The sequence below is a fragment of the Micromys minutus genome, assembly GCF_963924665.1.
Source record: "Micromys minutus genome assembly, chromosome: 28".
Classification (NCBI taxonomy): Eukaryota; Metazoa; Chordata; class Mammalia; order Rodentia; family Muridae; genus Micromys; species Micromys minutus.
The window spans coordinates 9,531,621-9,555,587 of record NC_137963.1 but is presented as its reverse complement, the minus strand read 5'-3'; the positions used below and the strand labels follow the sequence as shown (position 1 = coordinate 9,555,587).

At 43.9% G+C, this 23,967-nt stretch overlaps 1 protein-coding gene across 5 annotated transcripts in view; it reads right to left on the bottom strand.

Moving 5' to 3' along the window:
• The window catches only part of CDK5RAP2 (CDK5 regulatory subunit associated protein 2), a 165,015-nt gene that overhangs the window by 127,892 nt on the left and 13,156 nt on the right, over positions 1-23,967 (bottom strand). For all 5 annotated transcript variants that reach the window (XM_080940011.1, XM_080940013.1, XM_080940012.1 and 2 more), the window contains exons 4-6: positions 11,249-11,359; positions 8,100-8,176; positions 1,459-1,582 (exon numbers count right to left, since the gene is read on the bottom strand). In XM_080940011.1, coding sequence (XP_080796137.1) covers positions 1,459-1,582; positions 8,100-8,176; positions 11,249-11,359 — 312 coding nt within the window. The remainder of the gene's footprint in view (positions 1-1,458; positions 1,583-8,099; positions 8,177-11,248; positions 11,360-23,967) is intronic.

The window sequence follows — 23,967 nt, the reverse complement described above, 5'->3', positions numbered from 1 at the left end:
GACAACTTTCACAACTGTCTTGATTAAGGATATGGTTGGTGGCTTGGGTGGTTTTTATGAGAACACTCCCCTCCCCCATCCAACCCCCTTTGGCTCACAGATTTGAATTTGTGGTCCCCAGGGAATGACACCATTAAGTCTTGGTTGTTGAAGTAGCTATAGCCTTGGAGAGGGAAGTGTGTCACTGGGGGTGGGCTTTGAGGTTTCAAATGTTCAAGCCAGACCCAGTATGTCTCTCTCTTCCTGCTGCCTGCCAAGTCAGATACAAAACTCTTAGCTACCTCTCCAGCATTTGTCTCTCTGCATGCCACCATGCTTCCTGACATAATAATGGATTAAACATCTGAACTATAAGCCAGCCCCAATTAAATGTTTTCCTTTATAAGAGTTGCTGTGGGCAGCTGGGAGGTGGTGGTACATACCTTTAATCACAGCACTTGGAAGGCAGAGGTAATTAGATCTGAGTTCAAGGCCAGCCTGGTCTACAGAACAAGTTCCAGGACAGCTAGGGCTACATAGAAACCCTATCTCAAAACCAAAGAAAGAAACCAACAAATTAGAGTTGCCATGGTCACAGCAATAGAAACCCTAAGACAGTAGTATATACTTGTAAATATAATGTTTGGGAAGCTTAAGCAAGAGAATTCCAAATTTGAGACACCCTTACTAACTAGCAGATAGATGTTTTCTCAAATAATAATAGTAACTTATTAATATATTTTGGTCATCACAATCCTTCTGAAAGACTCAAAATATTAAACTATTATCATCAAAATGTCACAAGTAGAAAATTTCACACCTGACCTCACACAGGTGAGAACACAGGCCTGTTAAATCATTACATAACATCCCCTCCTGACTACATACATAATGTATACGTAAAATATCAGTAAATTCCTTGTCTAGCCATGAAATCCATTCCCAGGATAGCACATTAGTTAAGCACAACTGTTCAATAACAGTAACAATAAGCTCAAGTCTGAAACACTGGTCACCTTAGGCCTTTCAGGAAAAAGCTACTTCAACTGTGGTACTTAATACTGGCTTAAAATACTTCCCATTGTCCTATCCAAAGGCAGGAATCACCTGGCTCCCAGCTATGGTGACAGCAACTGCCTCACAGAATGAACAGCACAAGACCTACTAAAGATGTGGTATCCAGTGAGCCATGGCTAGGGAAAGAGAGAGCTGAGTAGGCAGCCAATAGCTAAGCACCAGGCGATCTTAGTCCAGACGTGCTTAGCACTAGATGGTCTCTCCTTCCTTATCTCACTGTCCTCACGGGAAGGAAGACACTGCAAGGGTTGTGAGATACATATGTAAAGTGCCTATAAAATGGCTAGAATCCAGAAGACACATTTCTGCTGAAAGCTGACATTCCCGGAGAAAACCCGCCACCACTCCCTCCCGAAGGCTGCCCTTCCATAGGCGGAGGACTCTTGGCACCTGCAGACTTACTTCTTCTAGAAGATGTATCCTCTTGGTTAGGAGGTCTTCCACCTGCTGCACCTTCTTCCTTGCATCTTCTTTCACCCGCTGGATTTCAGAGCCACCCCCTTCCGCTAGGCTCTCCACCGCTTTGCTGCAGAGAGGCAAAGGGCATGTTGCAGCTGGGCACCTACCTGATGACAATTTCACCAACCATAGAAGCCAAGGGGTATCTGCCAGTCATCCTCTCATTTACAGAGCTAAGTTTCTTATACAAAGGCAAAAACAAAAACAAATTTAATATTTGTAGCTCAGAAGCATGGAATGGGAGGAGACACCCGTATTCTCATCCCACTAACAATGGATGACAACGTTAACACACAGACTTCTGGTTACTGTCTATCCAAACAGAACCATCTAGTGCGTATCAGTGAACTCATTTTATCACCCACTCCTCTGAGAACACTCCTCCGAGTCAGTAAATATAAATATGGATCGTCATCTTAAAGCCTACATATTAATTCACGATATGGCATAGACTTAATAAAGTCAATTCTCTATATTTTAAAGACGTAAATTATTTCTGAGATAACACTTGTGATTGATATTCAACAAAGATCTAAGAAGCGGTGCCTGATACAAAGCCACTCACACAATGTCAGGGGTGCGGTTTAAAGGTTCCTGGAGAGACAGGAAGGGAGTCACAGAGTGCAGCACACTCTAACACTCTGATAGCAACTGCCAATCTCCCTCCAGTCCTCTCCTGGCAGTGGTGTAGGAAAGGAGGCGTGGGAGCAGCAGGCAGGGTCAGTGTGCAGCAAGATGTGTGAGGTTAGAGCGTTACCTCGCGCCAGCCAGCAGGCAAGCATTTTAAGTTCAGCGAGGCAGAGCCAACACAGGCTACCACTTAACATGTGAAGAGGGCAGTGGGTACACAAGATTGCTGTACCTCAGGCTCCGGTGCTATTTAACACCCAGGGCACTCCGTGGTGGCCCCTTCGAATGTGCTCTCTGTGGGACAATCAAGGGTGAGCATGACACTAAACCCAGGGCCACGAGCACTGCTGTGGAAAGAGAGGCTGTGGTGGCTGCCCTGCTGAGACTTCCACAAGCCGCCTGGCTGCACTGTAAGAACTGCAGTGTCCAGAGAACACTGAGGGAATGGCTCCACCTAAGGCTGGCTTCTCAGAAAAACAGCAAGAGAAAAGCAAACCACACTCCCGCCCCTCGCCTCCCTAGCCTACATTAAGGAGAATATAAAATTCCCTAACCCAAAGCCACGTAACCAGATGCTCACACACTGGGCCACGTGAAGCATTCACCCAGAACAGTACCACCCAGAGGGCTGTGCTGGGTGTCCATGTCTCCCACAGAAACCACCTGCACATAAAGGCCGTATTTATACCTAGTTCTCCTTTCAGCGAGGCTTCAGAAGGCCATCATAATATCACATTAATGGGATCCAGTGTGAATAACTAAAAAGAGGAACACCATCACTGGCTGGACAGATCTGCTTCTAAATTCTCGCTCTATTCCATCCGCAGTGTGGCTCTGGGTAAATTACCTAGCCTCAGTAAATTAGCTGTTACACCTCAGTCTCCTCATGTGAAAAATGAGATGATTACCTCTTGGAACTAATGGGCTAGCACACAGGGTCCTCTACAGCCCTGCCTCAGCACTCTGCACAGTTCTCCCCCACATCCTGCTGGGAGGCCTCCCCTGAGGCCAGGGCAGCAAGGGCCCCCGCTGTGCTGCTGAGAGGCCTCCCACTACCCCTCTGCTGGATTCTGAGCTCAGAACCGAGGCCAACACGCTCACTTCCTGATTGCTGCCCTCAGTGCCCTCAGCCTGCACTCCCTCAGCTCATTTCTGGTCAGTCAGGGCTGTCTCCAATTCACGTGACTCAGTCATTCCTGTCACTCCGGAAGGGGCATCAGAGGACAGAAAGAGTTCTAGACTGGCTTCTCTTTTGCAAGCTGTAGATACTTACCTTTCTCTACATGTGATGAGTGGTATATGCACACGAGTGGATGCTCGCACATATATGTGTATGGAGGACAAAGGGTGACACTGTTTCCTATCACTCACCACCTCATTCATTCATTCATTCATTCATTCATTCATTCAGTTTGAAACAGTGCTTTTCACTGAATCCGCAGCTCCTTAAACAGCAAACCCCATCTCCCCTGTCAGCCCAACACCAACATTAGGGTTTTGAACACCACATCTCGATTTCATACAGGAGCCGCACATTCAGACTCGGGTCTCTGTGCTTGTACAACAAACACTTAAGCACAGAGTCCCTTCAAAGACCTTTCTGGTCCTGGATTTCTTCTACCCTGGGGCTTTCCAGAGTCCCCTGGATGGCCTTTCCCTCTGCTGCACTCTGGGCTCCTTCACATCAATTCAGATCTAATCCTGCCATTTCACAGCCTGAATCACATATGCTGTCAAGAGGCTGTACAATTTTTAACAACTACTAGCATTATTCAGTTTGTTTGTGTTTTAGTTATACCAATAAAATATATTCACAATAATAAATGTTCCAACTTTTCATTTATCATCTTTGTATTTTACAGTTACTGTAGCAATAAAATTTATATTCAGGAGTATGGTGCAATTTTCCTCTGCTAATGGAATTATTATTTTTTGTTTGTGTTTTAAAGCTACAGAGATAAAATTTACTCCCAACAATATGACTGTTTTTGTTTTTAATGTCCCCTTATAGTAACTGATGCACAGAACCATAGAAAACTAGCACATAGATGTTTGCAAGGCAGAGTGAGCTCAGGAGCTGCTGCAGAACCACCCTGCTACTTTCTGAGTCTCAGCGTTCTCTTCACTCTAACGGGAAGGCTGGCAGCCTCACATAACCGTCAGTCAACTGCACATGCAGGGTTAGGATGAAGGGTCCTGGACAGTGTTAACTCTCTTCTCCACCCTTTGTTTTGTTTTTAAAGTCTGGGTCTAGATCAGGCAGACTATCAGCCCTCAGAAGTCTACACCAGCTTCCCATTCAATGTGAGAGAACCTTCCATAAACTCTGCACATTACCATTCATAACTGACACCATTTCCTTTAGATTATTTCCATTTGAGCTAGAGTTGTCCTTTGCCTGAGGCAGAGGCTGTATCCTAGCAAGACTCCATCAACCCCTTCCACAGACTCACAGCTGGGATCTTGGGTAGGGCAAAGGGAAAGCCCCCTGACAGCATCACAGGTAACAAGTAGACACCAAAAGGCACTTAGAGACACTGTGCACACTCTTTCGTCAACACACGAGCGATTTTAAAGAGGAAAAAGAAACCATGAGACCGAGTGCCCAGTGAGACAAGTGAGAGCTGATCTTTAACCCAGGTTCTGACCATCTGCCCAAGAGCACAGCCCTTCTCTTCGCCAGGCCTGATTCCCTCCTCTCTGAGAGGAGGGCACGGCTGGTGATCTACCTAAATAATGATGTACTGTGTGTGGCTGTGGAAGGAGCTGAAATGGACAAGTCACTATGAACGCCACCAACAGGGCTCACGACCTTATCCCGATTACCTCCTCGTGGGATGGTTTGAGTGAGAAATGTCCTCCGTATGCTCATGCGTTTAAACACTCGGCCCCCGCTGGTGGCACTGTTTGAGGAAGTTATAGAATCCTGATGGAGGAAGGGGATGGGCTTTGAGGTTTTGCAGACTTAAGTTACATCTTATTTCTTCCTTCTGCTCCCTGGCTGTGGGTAAAAATATGGTCAGCCAGCTTCCTACTCCTTCCACAAGTTCCCCACCATGATGGATTCTATCCTGTGAGACAGTAAAAACATGCCAGGAAGCTTGGTAAGAGGGAGCAGGTCTGAGAGGCCAGAGACTTGCTGAGTAGGCGCCTCCCCACTCCCTGACAGATTCCTGGCCTGCAACACGTGTCACACTTCCTACATAAGGAAACAAGGTCACAGGACCAGAACAGAATTCTCCATGCTAATGAGGTACCTAGAGACCCTGAGGGCTTAACCAATAAGCTTCCTTTAGCAGACATTCCTCCCAGCAAAAAGTATTTGATTTCAGTTCCATCTTGAGAAGTTGGTACGCATCCATTTTCTATGTTGAACAGTCCATAAGCAGTTTAGAACGTTGGGCTGTCTCTCTTATCACGATCTGCTGTGGTGAGCCATGGAGAAGGCCTTCGAATACCAAGCTGTAGTTTAATTCTCTTGTAGGCTTCTCTACTCCTCCAGCCACAACCACCACCAAGCTAAGAACAATCACCACTGAGCTAAGCTAGAGCTCCCCCATTTCTCCTGGTCCCAGGTTAGACGCTGTCCTCAGCCTGTGGGTCTCCGATTCTGCTCCCAACTCTGAGACTCAACAACACCTAGATGTCCAGGAGCTTGGGAACCTCCGGTCCTGGCCTGCCCTGATCCTTCATTACCAACTCCTCTGTTCAGCACCCCAGGGACAGATGGATGCCCCAGGGTTTGGGAACCCCAGCTTCTGCTTTCCCACATCTCAGACTTCGTTCTCCCACCACAGGAGCAGTGTTCTGGTGCTTCCCTGAAGGCCACCACAGCCCAGCAGTGGCATGGAATAAGCACTTCCAACGGTTTGCCTCCCCAGCTGCCACGCCCCTCGGGGGAGGGGTGAACACAGACCTACACTGTCTCTGAAACTACAAGCTATTATAAACCCTTTCTCTCCCCCAAATCACTTCGGCAACAGAACAGAACTAATCCCGTGGCATGTCCCTTCACACTCATCACCAAGGCCCGTGGACTGTGCTCCCTGACGGTCTTTGCCTTTAGTCCACCATCCATGCCAGAATCCAGATGTCACCTCTCGAACTCATCTGGCTTCCAAACTGGTCTCCCTGTATCCTCACACTCCCTCTCCCACTCAACAACAGAGCAGCCTTTCCAACAGTAACTCTGTGATGATCACTCATCTGACCTTAGAACACCGACCAGAATCTCTAGTGCGCTACTCTATCTCCTCAGACTGGTCACACCCTCTCCCTTGACAGGTCTCCACCCGCTCACCTGCCTAATTCTGCTGACACCACAGGCTTCACATCAAACGTCACCCCTCCAGGCATCACTCCTCACTCCCTCGGCTAGGCTATCTCTGTATCTACTGCCATTGTTATAAACACTTCCGGTGCCCTTTTCTCTTTCCAGGTTTTCTCCCAAGCTGTAGTCATACAATTGCTAGTGTAAATATCTCATCATCTCCTATATCTGTCTGCACCACCCTTGTATGACCAGGAGCCTCAGGAGGTACAACACGCAACACCCATTTGGTAAGGATTTCCTGTATAAGTTAACAAAACTAGTTAAAAATCACAAAAGGCCTTGAATATAAACTTTGACAGGGAAATACACAAGCACCGGAAACAGCCATCCTGAGCGACAGTCTGGTAAGGTGGAATTACCACGTGCATGTGTTTTGACAACAAACCAAGTGCGGCAAAAGTCCTGCAGCAGTGAAGCAATGGATATGAAGGAAACCAGACCTGCAAACTCATCTGAGGTCAGGTCAGGTACAGCAGGTTTGCCTCAGGACTCAATGCGCCACTTCTAAAGGAAAGAAAAATGACCAGAGACCTTTAGGTCTGGCCATGTTTATTAATTCATCCTCTTATTCAGCAGCACTCAGAGAAACTCAGGCCTGGAGTCTCTGGCCTGCCTCCAAAGCCACAGTAGACAAATTCCCCCCACCAGACCCTACTGCAGCCCAGCCTGGAGGGTGCTGCCAGCATGTTCCAGCCCCTCCTCAGCCAACAGAAGGTCCACACCATGACAAGGAAAACACTTCTACACAGATATCCACACAGCCCTGTGGACCACCTTGAAAGACATCCCACTGACCTGGGGAAAAAATTAAGCACACTTTGGCATCCCCACAAACCACACAGGCATTCCCACACCTCCACAGCACTTCACTTGCTCACATTGCCTATGGCTATGGGAGGCTGAGGCACGTGAGTGTGTCTGCAGATCCTCAGTGTGTGGTGCTAGTAACTGTGTGACATACACTAAGGGATATGGAAGGAACCGACAGGACTACAGGTTGTCATTCGATAAATGTGTGAATAAACGAACGGATTAATGGATTTATGCATCAGAGTCCCCTTTAAATAGAATGGTCCAAGAGTCCCTGGTACACACAACAGGCTAGAAACAAATTACTCCCTCTGCCTCCCCGCCCCCACCCAACAGAACCCCTTCTCCACCGAGGGACTTTCCTCAGTGAGAACAGCGAACCAGCACAGGTGACTTGACTCTCCCACATACAACAGAGGACGTGCTGTATGATTCCATTTATATGTAGTTCAAATCAGAGCAGTGGGTATCTGGGGGTCAAAAGGGAAGCTCCAGGAATGTGTGGGGAGGGGGCTTTCGGGAAGCTTGGTGATGCGTCCTCTCTGATTCTGACAGGAGCTCCACACATGTGCGTGCTTCATAAAAATCCGTCATGCTGTACCCCTCGTGTGGTTCATTTTCTTAGAACTGCACTATGCTTTTCAAATAGTTGAAAAACGAGTAACTAAATAAAAATTATACCTCCTTGGAGGTCTCAGAAGCCAGTCAGAGTACAAATAGCTTAGAAACGTGGCTTCCCGAGTCTCACTGCCCAGCCCAAGACCCACATGTAAGACCCGCTGGGCAAGCTCTTGGGGTAACAGGTACTCACGAGGCTTTGACGAGCAACTGATCTCTCTCCTGCAGCTCACGCTTCAGACTCTCCACTTCCACCTTGAGTTCAATGTTCTTCCAGAGGCAGTAAGACAAGAGAAGATACAGTGTAAGGTGCAGGAATAAGGTGCAAGCGTTGATGGTAGGTAACCTACTTCTGGCCTGGACTGGCTAGGCCACACTTAGAATAGCAGATTCTAGAAACAAAACCCTCCTTAGCCCTGAGGCACAGAGAAAAGGGAATTATTAAGTACTGGTGGTCTCAAAAGAAAGCCCTGGATTCCTAGAGTCTTGGAACAATTATGTAAATGTTCCAAGTGTCTAACAGCCAGAGCATTCAAATATCTAGACATAAATGTCATACAAGTGGGGCTGATTTAAAAATTGTTTGCCCTCCGCCAGGCAAATTTACAGTTTGCTTTTCCCATTCGAAGGCAATTACTTCTAGTTGTTTACAATCACGCATGTGTTGTTGCAGTGGAAACGTGCTACAGATTTAAAAACTGAACAAAAATAAAATGTGTGAATGGATAGAAGGGAGTCTGCAGCAAGGCCTGTCTTATTTCAGTTTGACTTCAGTACGTTCACAAAAAAAAAAAAAAAAAAAAAAAGCCCCAGCTTAAGTGGGGAGCTGTCTCTGTGGCAGGTGGCAGCCAGTAATGATGGGTGTCTGACTCGGCCACAGATGCAGTCCAGACAGAGCACACAAAGAATTCATGTGGTGGGGACTTGGGCACAGCCTGCAAAGGACTGCTGTTACCCACGAGTTCTGGAATTCTCTCTCCTATTTCTTAAATAATTTTCCCCACCACACTTGTCTTTTAAAAATAATAACATTTTCACAAAATTCCCAATCCAAAGAACAGGCCTCCTTTCTTCGTGCCGAGTGGCCCCGGGGAAAGTGGTGCAGCCCACACTGAAGGGCCTGGGATGCAGGATCTGAGCATCATGACTGCAGCAAGTCAATGGACACTCATTTACTTCAGACACTTGAGTGCTGGTCACAGACCCTAGGACTAAGGACCCTGAAGTCAACATGACTGACCCAGGCTCTGCCATCATGAGAATAAAGCAACTGGCAGTGTGACCCTTAGATGGCATGGCAAAGGGAAAAGAAAGCGAGCTGTGACTGTCAGCTCCGACAGTGTCAAGAAGGAGCAGGAGGAATCCATGACGAGGGGACAGGAGAACCAAATAAGCACTAAGAGAAGGCTGTGCTGCTGACGTCACTGTCAGACAGCAGCTCAAGAAGTCTACGTATGAGGCAGAAGTGTGCTCAGAACAAACATTCCCTTGGGTAACTGCACAAATCTGCATGTGTGCCTCTGTGAGAAACACCTTTCAGCAGAGTGGACGTGGGAGCTGACACACTGTTCTAGGAGAGGCTTGTGCACAAACCAAGCATTATGATGGCTCCCTAGCATGTGTGAGTTCGCCATGCACAGTATCTCAGGCTCTGAACGTGTGTGTGTGTGTGTGTGTGTGTGTGTGTGAGAGAGAGAGAGAGAGAGAGAGAGAGAGAGAGAGAGAGAGACAGATGACAGCCATTTTCAAACTGAGAGTCAGAATGTCTTCAACACACAAAATGGACGATTATAAAGCTATAAAAGAAAGACTCAAACAGCTCTTAAACTACTTTTGGAAAAGACATCCACGAAATCATTAAATGAAAACTGCAAAATGCAGAACAGAACATGCTGGAACTTATGCAAAAGGGGGTTACACACAGAGATTTATGTGAGGTTTTACATAAAACTCCCCTGTACAGGACATTATTAACACTCGTTAGATCCAGGGACCCAGGGATCGGAGTAGAGCATCTCAGGACACATATTTTCAGGATATTACATTCCGAACCTGAAGCATACACAGGGACACAAAAGCCTGATGAGGGAGATAATTAAACAGGGCCGTCAGCCAGTGAAGAGGAGGAGAGGAAGTAACACTGAAGGGAAGATCAGGCTCAAACTCACTGTGGAGCACCATAACACCAGGCAAGGTGCTGACATTCCCCAAGCCTCAGTTTCCCCCCTATAAGATCAGGGTAATCTCTACCGCTTGGGGCTGTCAAGAATCTAAAATGACCAGTGCAGTCTGCCTTCTGCCTCCTGAAGCCCTGAGATGCTTGTCCACAGTGCACACAGTGTGCTTTAACTATCGGTTCCCCTTGAAATTCTGATTTCATCACCACTGCCTGCAAAAAGAGGCTATCCTTTGTCTTTCTGCCCTGACAGTGTAGGAAGAAACGGCCTTCAATGACAAGGGAGTTTTTCAGCTCCTGTCGGCTGCAAAGGGCCTGGAATAACAGTATGATCCCTTTTCACGAAAACCTATGCAGCCACCCCCATCCCCCACCACTCAAACTCCAGGAGAGCCCCTTTCCCCCCTTCAAAAGTTGGCACCAAAACAAACATCAGAGAAGAGAAAATGGAATAATTCCCAAGCCAGGGGCTAATCTACCAGCAAAAGATAAGAAATAGGCACCTGTATATTATTTGGACTCACCACATCTCTAGAAAGCCACATTCTTCTTGCAACTTTTTGAAACAAAGTCTGGTCACAGACATAGACCTCCAGGTTAGGGAAAAGACTTCCTGACAGGTCTAGGCAAGCACATGAACAGGAGTCAAAGTGCAGAAACTCTGCCCAGTCTCACTCTGGGCAGTCAGTCTATAAGCAGTGATGGCGAGTGTCCAGCAGTGACTGCTTGCTGGAGGAGCCATCCACCTTCTCTTTACCTGTCACCCCATTTGTATCTGTCACCTGCTTTCATTTAAGCAGCACTTCACTGTGGAAACAAGCCCAGAGCTGGGGTGAGTGGCTAAAAGTTACCCCACTGGTTGGTAACACTAGCACTGAATTTCAAAGCTAGTCTACTGTGCTAGCTTGTACTACTTGATTATAAAAAGACAACTAAGACCAAGGCTGTAAGTCAAAAAATCTGATGTCAAAAAGATTAAAAGGCTGCCTTTAAATCATACACCTGCTTACTGAGGGTTTCCCTAGCATCAAGTTGTTTCCCATAATCAATCCCAATTAAACGGCAACAGCTCCAGCTGCTCATGCTAACTCTGAGAACAAATACCAGTCAAATGTCGCCTGGGAAAAAACTGTGAGCAAAGGCAGAAGGCAAACGTGGGTATTCACCGTCTTGTAGATGTGCTCGGTGGGGCCAGCAAACTCCTGCTGTATCCTCTCCTCAAGGAAGTAGATCCGGAGCTTCAGGTTGAAGTTCTCTTTCTTCAGCTCAGTGATTTGCTGCAAAGCAAGCACAGGACATTCACCTGGAGTACAGCAGCTGGGCCAAATGTCAGAAAGAGCTTACCGGGGCTGCAGTGACACCAATCCACCAGGGCAGGTGGCTCCCAAAAACCACATGTAGGACAATCTGAGCATCAAAATGAATGCATGACTCCCTATCACTGGGAGAAGGGATTGGGGATGAGAAGGATGGGGCAGGATAGGATAGGATTCGATGGAAAAGAGGAATAGGAGAGAAATGAGGAAGGAAAGGAGAAAAGGATCGAGAAATCGTTAATACATGTAGGACAGTGAGAGTTGATGTTTCACAACTGTGACATAATCTTACAGTAATAATGACTTTGATGACAACCATCATCACGTTAAATGGCATCAGAGCCACCAAAGAGGAAAACATTAGAGCAGAACATTGCCCACTGATGTCTTCTTACTAGTTAAGAAGGGGGGAAGGGGGCTTCACAATACGGAAATCTCATAAATACCAACCTAATCAAGAAAGTCTATCGATTGTCACCACTGATAGATCAAAGCCACGTCATGGAGCTCCCGACATAAACCAGTGAAGGCAAACAATTCATCTAACCGACTCCAGTTTGCAGTCATTAACCCGAACCCCATCAAAGAGTCAACTGGAAGAATCTAAGTTGATAGACTATGCGTACAGTAGACCTGAACTTTTCGAGAGCCCTAATGACAATCTAGTACAAATGATGGGGAGTCTTCTAAACAAGGCTACTGAGCACAATGGCGGACTCCCACACATTTAAATATATGGCATATGGTGATGATAACTAGAGACAAGTGAGAAGAAAACCTGATGTCAGGCTGGTTCTCTAGGAGAGTGTCCTAACACGGAGCATCATTACAAAGTACACAGGGTGCTATGTGGTGGACTCTGAAGCTAAGTAAGGCTGCTGAGGCGGGGGGGGGGAGAGGGAGGAAGGCACAACAAATGTAGGTGAGTTTCCAGTGATCTACAACTGCATGACTTTTCTCTAAGTTAGAAATTTGTCAAAATAAGGAGGTGGGGCTATTACATGAGATACTATTTACTGGTAGGATAAAATTTGAGTGACAGGTGGGGGACCTTTGGTGAGCCTGTATTGAGGTATACCCCTAAGAAATTATGCCACAAAACAGATCAAGGGGGAAGAGCTTTCTTTGGGGAGGGCGGAGTGAAAGGCCATCTAGGAGTGGGGATATGAGGGAGAAGTAGAGGCAGACATGCAGACACACAGACAGGGAAACAGAGGAAGGGACTGAGAGAGACACATAAGAGAGGGCAGAGAGGTCTGGGGTGGCTGGTGGCCTTTGTGTGCAGCACCTGGCACATCTGGCACCACTGGGCAGGTGATGACTAAAGCCTACAGAGCAGGCCAGTGGGAATCTCTGCTTACTAACATTCCCCAAGACTACTGTAAACAAGCACTGATAACTTAGGCCATGCTGTGTACACATCCAAGACCAAACCTCACACTAATAGTACCATAGCTGGGCTCCTATCCTGCTGGGACTCGGAACAACCTGTTTTGACTGGTAGGCCTCACTGACTACAGGAAACAGCTGACATTCCGAGTCCTTGATCCACCATTCTGAGCAGGCTAACAAAAAGACTAGCCTAGCTCAAAGGAGACATTAACCTACACCCTAAGTAACTTCCTACATCAAGCAAACACCACCACTGTGCTTAAACAGCTAAATGTTTTCAAAGTCCTCCTACCAACCTCACATTCTGCCTTTTTGCTTCATGCTTTGAATCTTGTCCTTGCTGGGGGATGGGGAGTTCCTCTCAGAACAGGAGTCAGGAATGACAAAAGCACCCATAGAAAGGACTTGAAATGATGAGTGGAGGGTGAGCTTACCCGGTGGGGAGGAAAACTGGGCATCTGGGAACACCAATGAAGGGCTCTTTTCAGGGTAAAAACACTGTTTCTTGTAATTCATTGGTAACAGTTATGGCATTTTTTTTGATAATTCACTGAAGTATTCACAAATGTGTAGCACATATCTTATGTATCTTAGGAACCCTTTAAAATGTCCTTAATGTCAAATTGTATGTGGTTACTTTAAACTTAATTTAAAAGTCAACAGTCTATGGTTAAGTAAACCATGTCCACTCAATGGAGTATTACAAAGACATAACAAAGAAAGAACAGTTGGAATACTCATATGAAAATATCTCTAAGATATACCATTAAATAGAAATGCCATGATATACACTATATATAGTAGGCTACTGCTCACACAAAGGAAGAGAGATGGTAAAACAATAAAACTAGAAATTATGAGAGAGCGCATCATTCCACTTAAGACACTGAGCCTCTGTTTCTTTATCTCTGATCCAGGAATGATAAAATCAATCTCACAGGCTTGTGTGAGAAAAGAATATGATTGTGTAAATATGTAAAACCTGGGCCAGGCATGGTGGGACACACTTGCAGTCCGTCACTTAGGAGGGGAAAGAAGGCATAGCAACAAGGTGACACTGTCTCAAACCATTTCCACCAAAAAATTTAACACCACATGCCTTGAAATGGATGAGTCAGAAAAAGAATCAGCATAGAAATAATGTTTTAAAAGAGAACCAAACTAAAGTTGTAAAATTGGAAACTACAAAAAGTACAACAGCCAAATGGACTCAAAACATACAGAAATCCAACAGCAAAGAACAGCAAAATGAAAACTTGAAAATCATTAGTATAATCTCTGAGACAACATCCAAAACTCCCAGGTGCATCAAAGTTTCTAGAATATTAAAAGATAAATAAGAGAAAGAGTATGTCTGAGAAAAAAATACCCAAAGAAATCATGTAAAACTGTCATTCCTTTGGACAATGGCTTAGAACCTCACACCCAGACAATGGTGAACACTACAGTCTAAAGCAATGACTGAAAGCCTGAGAAATTTGACACTTTACATGTGGAAGTGGAGGTGGGGGTTTGGAGGCAAGGATTCAAACGGTGGCAGACCTGTCCCAACTAAGGAGGCCGGGGCAGGGTGAACATTCCCAGGCCAAAGGAAGCTGTCATGCAAGCCTCTACAGCCAGGAACAACACTGGGGAATGAAGGCAGCACAAGGTACCTCAAGTGCATGAACATGGTGACATGTATCCGCAGCAGAGCTGCTCTAAAGGAAACGACAGAGTTCTTCAGGTTGAAAGGAAATGATACTAAGCCAAGAGTGGAGCCCTGGACATGGAGGAAAAGGAAAAATAACCTGCTAATACCTGCATATTCCATTAGAGAAACTACTGAAATGAGAAGCCCACAAACTCTTTAAAATATATGGGACGGTTAAAGCTAAACCACAACATAGTCTGCACACATGTGTCCAAGTATGTTAATATAATACATTAAGGAGAAAGACTGTAGTAACATGTTTCACATCTTCCTTATGACCGCAAGAAAAGGGAAGAAGTGATGAGATGTGAGGGACAATGGAGGGAGAGAGGGAGAGAAGGAAAAGGGAAAGAAGGGAGGAAGAAGGGAAAACAGGAAGAGAGAAGTCATGTCCAAAACAACCACTTAAATGTCAAATTTGAAGATAAACTATACAGAGATCTATTTAAAATATAATCAAATATATTTAAATGAAGTCTAAAAAGTATTCAAATACTGTAAAAGGAAATTTAAAAATAAATTTAAATTTGATGTTAAAAAAAGACGTAAATGTAAACTGAATAAATACACCAATTAAATTTGGAGACCATTTGAACACATTTTAAAGACAATTATGAAGCTGCTGAGATGGCTAACAAACCAGACACCCTCAGTCCAACCCTAGGACCCACACAGTGGAAGAAAAACAACTGCTACAGCTTTCTTCAGAATTCCACACCCATGCCTGTAGCACACACACCTACATATACACAGACAGACAGACACACACACACACACACACACACACACAGAGTAAATGTCATTTTTAAAAGAGAAAACCTAGTTGTGTGCTCCATACAGGAAACATACTACACATGTAACGAGAGAAGTAAGCTAAACATAAATGAGAGGGCTGGAGAGACAATTCCTAGGTGAGGAGCACTGGCTGTTCTTAAGGAGCACGTTTGATTCCCAGCACTCACAAGTTAGCTCCGGAGCACCTGTAATCCCGGTTCCAGGGCATTCAATTCCCTCTTGCGGCTTCCACAAACACTGCATGCTCATGATGCGCAGATATGCAAGCAGGCAGAACACTCACATGCATAAAATAAAGATAAACGTTAACAACTTTTAAGGGATTAGAAGAAATATAGCATGTAAACCCTAAATACAAGCTATGATAATCTCAAAGCAAAGACTCAGTCAAGAACAAGATGGATGCTATGTGGTGATAAAAAAAAAAAAAAAAAAAAAAAAAAAAAAAAAACAGTAATCCCAGTGTGTACAAGCTCAGCACTGTGGTGTCAGATTCATTAATGAATGGAAAGAGAAACACACAAATCAGTTACAGATGGAGATACAAATGCTCCTGTCTCATTAATCCAGAAGGAAAAAATAAGATAAAGCCAAAGTCAGGAAGAATGCATTAGTTTAAATACTATCAACTAGAAAGGTCTAACTTACATTCAAGTGACGCTACCTATACATCCAAGTGAGCAGGGATTTTGTCAAGATATTCTAGGTAACAAACCTTATCACACTTAGAAACACACCAAAGCCAAACTACACTCTCTGACCATAGTGCAATTATACCAAAAGTCAGGAACTAAAAAGAACAGTGAAAACTCCATAAATGCTTAGACATTAAGCAATATACTTCAAGCAGTCCATGAATGGTTCAGAGAGGAAGCCTCGGGAAACTAGAAGGTTCTCTGAATTAAGCAAACACAGAAACATGATATATTAAAAGCTGGTCACAGTGATGTCAATGCTGAGAGAAGATCTCTGTTGTCAAACACTTCAGCAAAGAAAGGTCTCAAGTCAACCACTGAGGCCACCCCTCAGAAGCCAGAAAATGAGCAAAGAAACCCACAGAAAGCAAAATTGAGGACAAAATAAACACAAGACTAGAAACCAGTGCAACAGAAAGCAGGGGAAAAAAGTTTAAAATCTAGTTCTTTCAAATTACAATGAAACTAACACATCTCTAGAAATAGAATTAGAGAAAAATAAAACACAAACCAACATAAAGCATAAAAGAGGCCTGGGAGTGAAGTGCAGTGCAGGACTGGTAGGCTAGCGTGTATGGGCCCCCAGGTTTAATCCCCTGTCCTCAAAGAAAACAAAAGAAAGAACAAAAGATAAACTACAGCAAACCACACAGATTCTACAATCATTAAAAAGATAACATGTGCACCTGCAACTCTCTGCCCAGACAGCAGATAGCAAACACAACAAACTCACTATAGGAGAACACAGTGATGTTCCTGTCTTCAACACTGGTACTTAAAGCCATACAGGGGTTGAGGAGTAAGTCCATTGGCAGAAGGCTTGCCTGGCATGGATGAAACCCTGGGATCAGTCCCTAGAAGCCAATAAACCAGGCATGATGGCAGAGAACGCAATGCAAAGGCAGGAAGACCACAAGTTCAGGATCACTCTTTACTGTATAGTGAGTTCTGGGCCAACCTTGGGCTACAAGAGATACTGCCTCAAAGAGAGGGGAAGAGGGAGGGAGGGAGGGGGAGAAGATGAATAAATTCAGCTGTTGATAATTTGAGTAGTAACAAATAATTAAATGAAAAGCAATGCCAACAAAACCAGTTCTTTTCAACTTCTTCCAGAAACCTTTCCCAGCTGACTTTATGAGAACCTACTCCATCAAAAGCAGACAGAAACACTGCAGGAAACTACAAGCTAAATCTTTGGCTGAAGCTAAGACAATGAATGTGTATATTGCTAAATCATTAGAATGACCCAAGCAATGCCTGTCGGTCAACAAAAGCTGCCACACTAACAAACCAAAGAATCAAAAAGAATATCATCATATCAGCACATGAAAGAAAAAAAAAATTAATCAAACCCAACTGCCATTTGGGGCTCGGTAATCAATTTAAGTGAAGATTCTTAACCAATTCCGGGATTACAAGACTCTGTTTAAGAAAGTATCAATTCTCTTGAAATTTACTTAAAGATTTAACACAAATCCAATGAAAATACTACCAGAGATTTTTGTGAACTCAAGCAAGTTGATTATAAAGTTTCCTTGAAACAGTGAAGAGCCAGATGAGTTAAAGCCATCTTTAAAGAGACAAATGCTATGAGAAGGCGTGAAAAAATACTGAAATAAGCCCTTCCAAAGATGACCACCTGAGTTCTCTCATCCCTTCCAAACATGGCTACCTGAGTTCTCACATGTAAGTGATAGCAATCAAAGGATAAAGCAAACTGCCGAGATGGCTCAGCAGCTAAGCATGTCTGCAACGGCTGACAACCCATATTTAATCCCTAGAACCCAGCAGTAGAAGAAAAAAAAAATGCAACAGTGTCCTCTGACCTCCACACATGCACTATGGTGCACACCGCCCATGCGCATACAACAGATAAATAGACAGACAGATAAGTAATGGATGAATGAATGTGTGAAAGGGAAAAGAAGAAAGTTCCTTTCAACAAAGTGTGTAAGAACTGGATATCCTTTTATGAAAAAACAAAACAAAACCTCACCTTCACCTAAATTACACCTTAAACAGCAGTTGACTGAAGTTAGCCTACGGATCTAACTGTAACATGCAAAATAATGTGACTTTTTTCTCTTTTTTTTTTAGAGAAAGACATAAAAGAAAATTGTTGGGCTCTAGAACAAGGGAAACTGTTCTTTAGATATAACACTAAAGGCATGATCCATAACAGAAAAAAAATCAATAAATTGAGCTTCATGAAAATTTAATACTTGCTCTGAAAAGCAGTGCAAAGAGAATGAAAAGACAAGCTGCAGTCTGGGAGAAAATATTTGCATATCACGTATCTACACAGGAATGACATCCAGAATACACAATAGTTCTCCAAATGTAACTGGAAGAAAACAACCAAAATCCAATTTTTCTTGGAGGAAAAAAAAGGCATAAGATTTGAGCAGGAAGTTCACAGCAGAAGACATGCAGATGGTAAATAGGCACAAAAAGCATTTCAACATCCTTAGCTTTTAGAAAAACACAAACTAAAACTATAATGAGAAGCACGTCTATTACAAGGGCTAAAACTATTTTTTAATTGACAACAGCAAATGCAGACGGAAATGAGAAGCGAGCAGAATTGTCACCGCTTGTGGGATGCGAAATGGAACAGCCACACCAATTAACAGTGTGCCAGTTTCTGACCAAAACCTACATTTACCAAGGACCACATTCATGCCTAGTCATTCTAAAGAAATGAAAACCTATGCTCACAACAAAACCTGGATACAGAGGGTTAGTGGAGCTTTGTTTTTAAGCATCAAAAGGTAGGAAAACATCAAATGTCCTCCGAAACCCTAATGGACGCACAGCTACAACGATAACCTGGAACAGAACAGCAGCTCTGGTAGGCAGAGTGGCTTTCAAGGACACCAGAAAGAAGCCTTTCCCAAATGTCATATTAATACATGCTTCCATGCATGGAATATTCCAGGAAAAGCAAAATTATAGGGATGGGAAAACAGAACGTTGGTTGTCAGAGGCTTGTGGCAGAGAGGGTGCTTGACCACAGAGAAAGCACAGGGGAATTCTTTTTACGATGGGACTGTTGTACATGCTAACTGTGGTGATGGTCACTACGGCTTAAAGTTAGAAGCATACACGAACATTAAAAAAGACCTGTCATCATACATATCTTAGTTATCAGTATTAGTTTCAGGTCAAAATTCATCCTTCATCCAACACTGAAAACTGGTCAAATTTATTTTATATAAATTATATTTCAATGAAGCTGAATAAAGTAGGCCACTTCGGCACATCTTCACAGTACAGTCATCCGGCTTCTTGTTCAGCCATTTAAAAATCACTAATGGCAGACACTATTCTTTCTTAAAAGACCTATTTGTGTGAGTAGTGTCTGTCTAAAAGTACTACATGTGAATGAATGTACATATCCCTGTGCATGCAGGGACGTGAAGACCAGAAGAGGGCACCAGATATTCCTACCACTCTCAGCCTATTCCTTTGAGACAGAGTCTCTCCCTAAACCTGGACTCAGAACCAAATCCAGCGAGCCCCAATGATGTTCCTATTTCTGCTCCTTGAGGGTTACAGGCATGTGCAAGACATCTAGTTATATAGTACAAACTGGTTCTCATTACCGTCAGCAAATGCCATGCTCACTGAACAATCTCCATACCCCACATATTCTTTCTAACAAATACGGTTTTAGGATTGGATAAATGAAGAGTTTTTAAGCCTTCTACCCTTGCCCTCTTGATAATAATACTTAGGGCTTTAATTATCTGGCTTGCAAGGATAGCACAAGAAACAACTGGAAGGTTCATTAAAGCTCCCTTTAAAGGTTTTAAGAAAACAGCACGTAAAACATTTATTCAAACAAAAGTCTATCATGCCAGATGCTTCCTATAAAAAGAAACCTTATTCTATTACTCAGCTACAATAAAATATTTATGGCAGTTGCTTAGAATGCTCACATTGTACATAAAGCTACAATTCTTAACAGCACTTGAAAGAATACTTGTCCTATTTATAAAGGAGTGTTTTTTAAAAAGCATAAGGGAAAAGCAAATATGCCTTCATAAGGTCATGCAAATGTCAAAAAGAGACCCAAATGAATAAAAGTCGACAGAGCACCATGTTTCCAGCCAGCTGGCCAGATAGCCAGTCGGTTCTCTGTCTAGCTTCACTTCCCTCAAGTTTCTGAGGGCTGACTGATGACTCCTGTAGTGCTTTCATACCCGTAATTCTCCTCAACTGAGCGACACGGCACTGAGCACTGCTCAGCCACCGTACCTCTGTCTGGAGAGAAAACATCTCATATATTTGTCTGACCGTAAGAGGGAACACTGGGTAAATGCCTGTAAATATTGGTTCTACCACTCTTCTGCCTACACCCTGTACTGTTTTGTTATTGCTGGAGGTGGTAGTGTATGTATTTGGTATCCCCACCATACTTACATTCATGTATGTCCCAAAGCGCTATAGGATCTGGCTCATGACATATCTGGGGTCACCATCTGCCCTGTTCACAATGACCCAGGCTCAGTGGGCTCCTTTCTGGTCCACAACCCTCAGAGATCTTGTGGCTGCAGCTCTGCTGCTTCCTTCTCATCCTTTCCACCTGAGCTTCAGCACCATGGCCAAACACAAGACCTTAAGTGGCCTCATCTCCACCAGCCACCAGGCCACATTCTGCCCCAGCGTGACCTCTTCACAATCTACAACTTACTTAGTCACATGTTTCTTTATCATGTTCATCATGTAAATTTAATCCACCTCTCTGGACCAGGACCTAGGTCTTCATCAATTCCTCAGATTTAAGCACCGTGTCAAGAACAAGTAGACACTCAACCAGCATTTAAGTGAATGAATAAATAAACAAACAGGTGTTTATTCTGCCTACCTGCTGCAGTTCTTCCACTTCTGAAAATGGGCCAGTATAAGGAATAAAAGAAATAAGTCACTTACTGTAAGCATAAGAATTTCAACTTCATTAGGAGCTGGGAGATAATGAGTAAAAATGCTTGCCACAGAAGCTTAGAGACCTGACGTCAGGTCCAGAATTCATGTAAACCCAGATGCAGTAGTACCCGTCTACAATGCTAGCACCCCAGTGATTGAGATAGAGATGGAAACAGAAGAATCCTAGGAAGCTCCCAGGCCAGGTAGTCTGGCATAAGCAGTGAAAACAAACCAAAAAACAACAAGAAGGTAAAAAGGCAAGGCAAGGATCAACACCTAGTTACCTCTAACTTTCACTTACACACACCACGGTGCACAAATGCCCACAGTCATAAATACTCATAAACACATACACTTGTACAAGCACTCTCGCACATACACATAATATATGCACTTTCTCTCCTACATGCACACATCATATATGCAGAGAGAGAGAGTGAGCATTTTACAGAAAAGAATTCAAAGTATATTAATGTTTTTCTTGTGCATATTTTCCCCGCTATGATAAACAAATTTAAGGAGGAAAACTAAAACCTGGATGTGGAAGAACTGAAAAATGCTTACTCAAGAGGTATAAACACTCCAAAATATAAAACCCACCAAGTATGACTTAGAAGCATAGTGCTCAACAGTAATCTAACACCAGGTTTTTGTCTGCCACGTTCCAGCCCTTGGAAGCCTTTAGCTCACATTGCTGAAAACTGCAGTCATCTGAAATGAGAGGCTCCCATTTGCAAGATCTGCCTCTAGGAGACACAGGCTCCCCTCCTGCTCCAACAAAGCCTTGGCTGGCTGCAAGCTCCACCCAAAGGAAAAGAAAAACAAAAGCCAACTGCACAGAAATAATGATGACGGGGAGGAGGAGGAGAAAAACAACAACAATAACAATAACAACAAAGACAACAACAAGGCCCACCTCAGCAGAAACTTAAGTATCTCCTCCTAGGAAGATCTCCCAGTCTGACAGGCCTCCCAAACAAAAGCTCAGTCTAAAATGTCATTCTTCCAGGACAAGGGCTCCAGAGTCACAGAAATGCACTCTGCTGCTGTGTCTGACTCTTGTGACCTTGGGAAGACTTTTAAACATCTTTGAGTCACTGCTGGCTCATCTATAAAATGAGGATAAAATCAATTACCTCGAAGGGATGTTGTGACAACTAAACGAGCTAAGCACCTGGCAGAGTCTAGCACTTAGCAATCGGTAAACAGCGTGGAGCTTTTAAAAGGAGCCATTTCTCACTGCAGCCTTCCATAAGCATAGCTTTGGGTTAACATCATTTTTTTAACTCTCTTTGCATGTACAAATACTGTCATACCTCACCAAGACATAACGAAGCCCATGCACTCTTGCCGCCCAAACTTCATCTCTGGTGAGCAATAGTGTGTCTAAGAATGTTCTGCCAACAGCAGCCAAATGAGTTAGTGAAATGAGGGGGATGCTTTGGAATTTGTTTCCGACGCCAATACACTCCCCGGAGTCTTCAAACCATCAAGAACACTTTCCTCGGCAAATGCTATTTATTCACAAACAAAACTGCAGCAGTAATATCATTGTGATGCTGGATTCTAGCCGAGTATGGTAACTCATGCCAGCAGTCCCAGTACGTGGGCATCTGATGCTAGACGACCACAGTGAGCTAAAAGCCAGCCTGGGCGACATATACTGAGTAAAGGCAAGCTGTGGGACTATGGAGGGGAAAAATAAAAACTGTCTCAAAACAAAACAAAAAATGAAGGCTGAAGGGACAGCTCAGTGGTTAAGGGCATGTGCTGTTCTTCCAAAAGACCTGTGTTTAACTCCCAGCATCAGGCAGCTCACAGATACCTGTAACTCCAACTCAGTAAGGAACCTCTGGACACATACACACGTGCTCATGCCCTACACACAGACTCGTATACACAAACATATTTTAAATAAAATTAAATCTAAATAAAGAGCTGGTTAAAGTAGCCGGCTAACACATGGAGCACAGCCACCTCGGCAGTCAGTCCTCTGCTTCCGCTCACACGTAATCACTGACAGCCTCATAACACAGCTGAGTTTGTGATTCCATTGCTTTCGCATAATAGAACAGCTGAGGTATGTTTCACGTGATTGTGGAGTTGAGCATTATTATCACTTGTATTTAAGACTGCACATAGGTATTTAGCCTGCATGGGTGTCTGTGCACTACTTGTGTGCTAATTAGCATTTTAAAAGACTGAACTATGACTGGGATCATAACTCAGTCAGCAAAAGGTTTGCTTGTCACGCAAACGGAAAGATCCAAGTCTGACTCCAGCACCCATTTTCAACAGCCAGGGGTGGCAATGTAAGCCAATATTCCTAGCACTAAGAAGGCAAAGGCCGGAGAATTCCTGGCACTTGCTGGCTCAATCAGTAAGTTCTAAGCTAAGTGAGAGACTTTTTCAAAACAGAAGGCAGAAAGAGATTGCAAGTGACATTATATGTTGACCTCTGACTTCCCCCCAACACACACACACATGCACAGGAGCACACTCATGCATACACACAAACGTGTGTGCGCACACACACAAAGACTACATTAAGTTTCAGGGACTTAAGTGAGAGATAGCATTATTCCACTGAGCATTCACTCATTCACTGTGGTAAAAAGGGCACAGGCTTCACAACCTGAGAGACAAGGTGTAAACTCAAGCCAGGCTCACAGGCAAATTGTTTCATATCTGTGACCTCCATTTCCTCGCTGATGAAATGGCCTCAAAATAAGCATGTGCTGAAGAGCCAAGGAGACGATAAATGTAAAATATAATTTCCCTTGTTCCCAATTTTTCACAATTATACATAATGTGGCAACAAATACCTTCATGAACAGAGATTTTTTTTTTCTTTCTTTGCCTGCCAGTGGGTTGGTTGTTTAGGATATGTTTCCCCAAAATCGATCATTGGGCTCAAGAGTAATTTTATTTTTATTACTATCAAAATCTCTTTCCAAATGGCCTTCAAAAAGATTGTAAAAATTTACACTGCCCAGCCAACCATCTGGCCGGGTTTTTGGAGGGCATGGCCAGGACATGCAGAAGTGTGGGGACTCAGAAGGTTC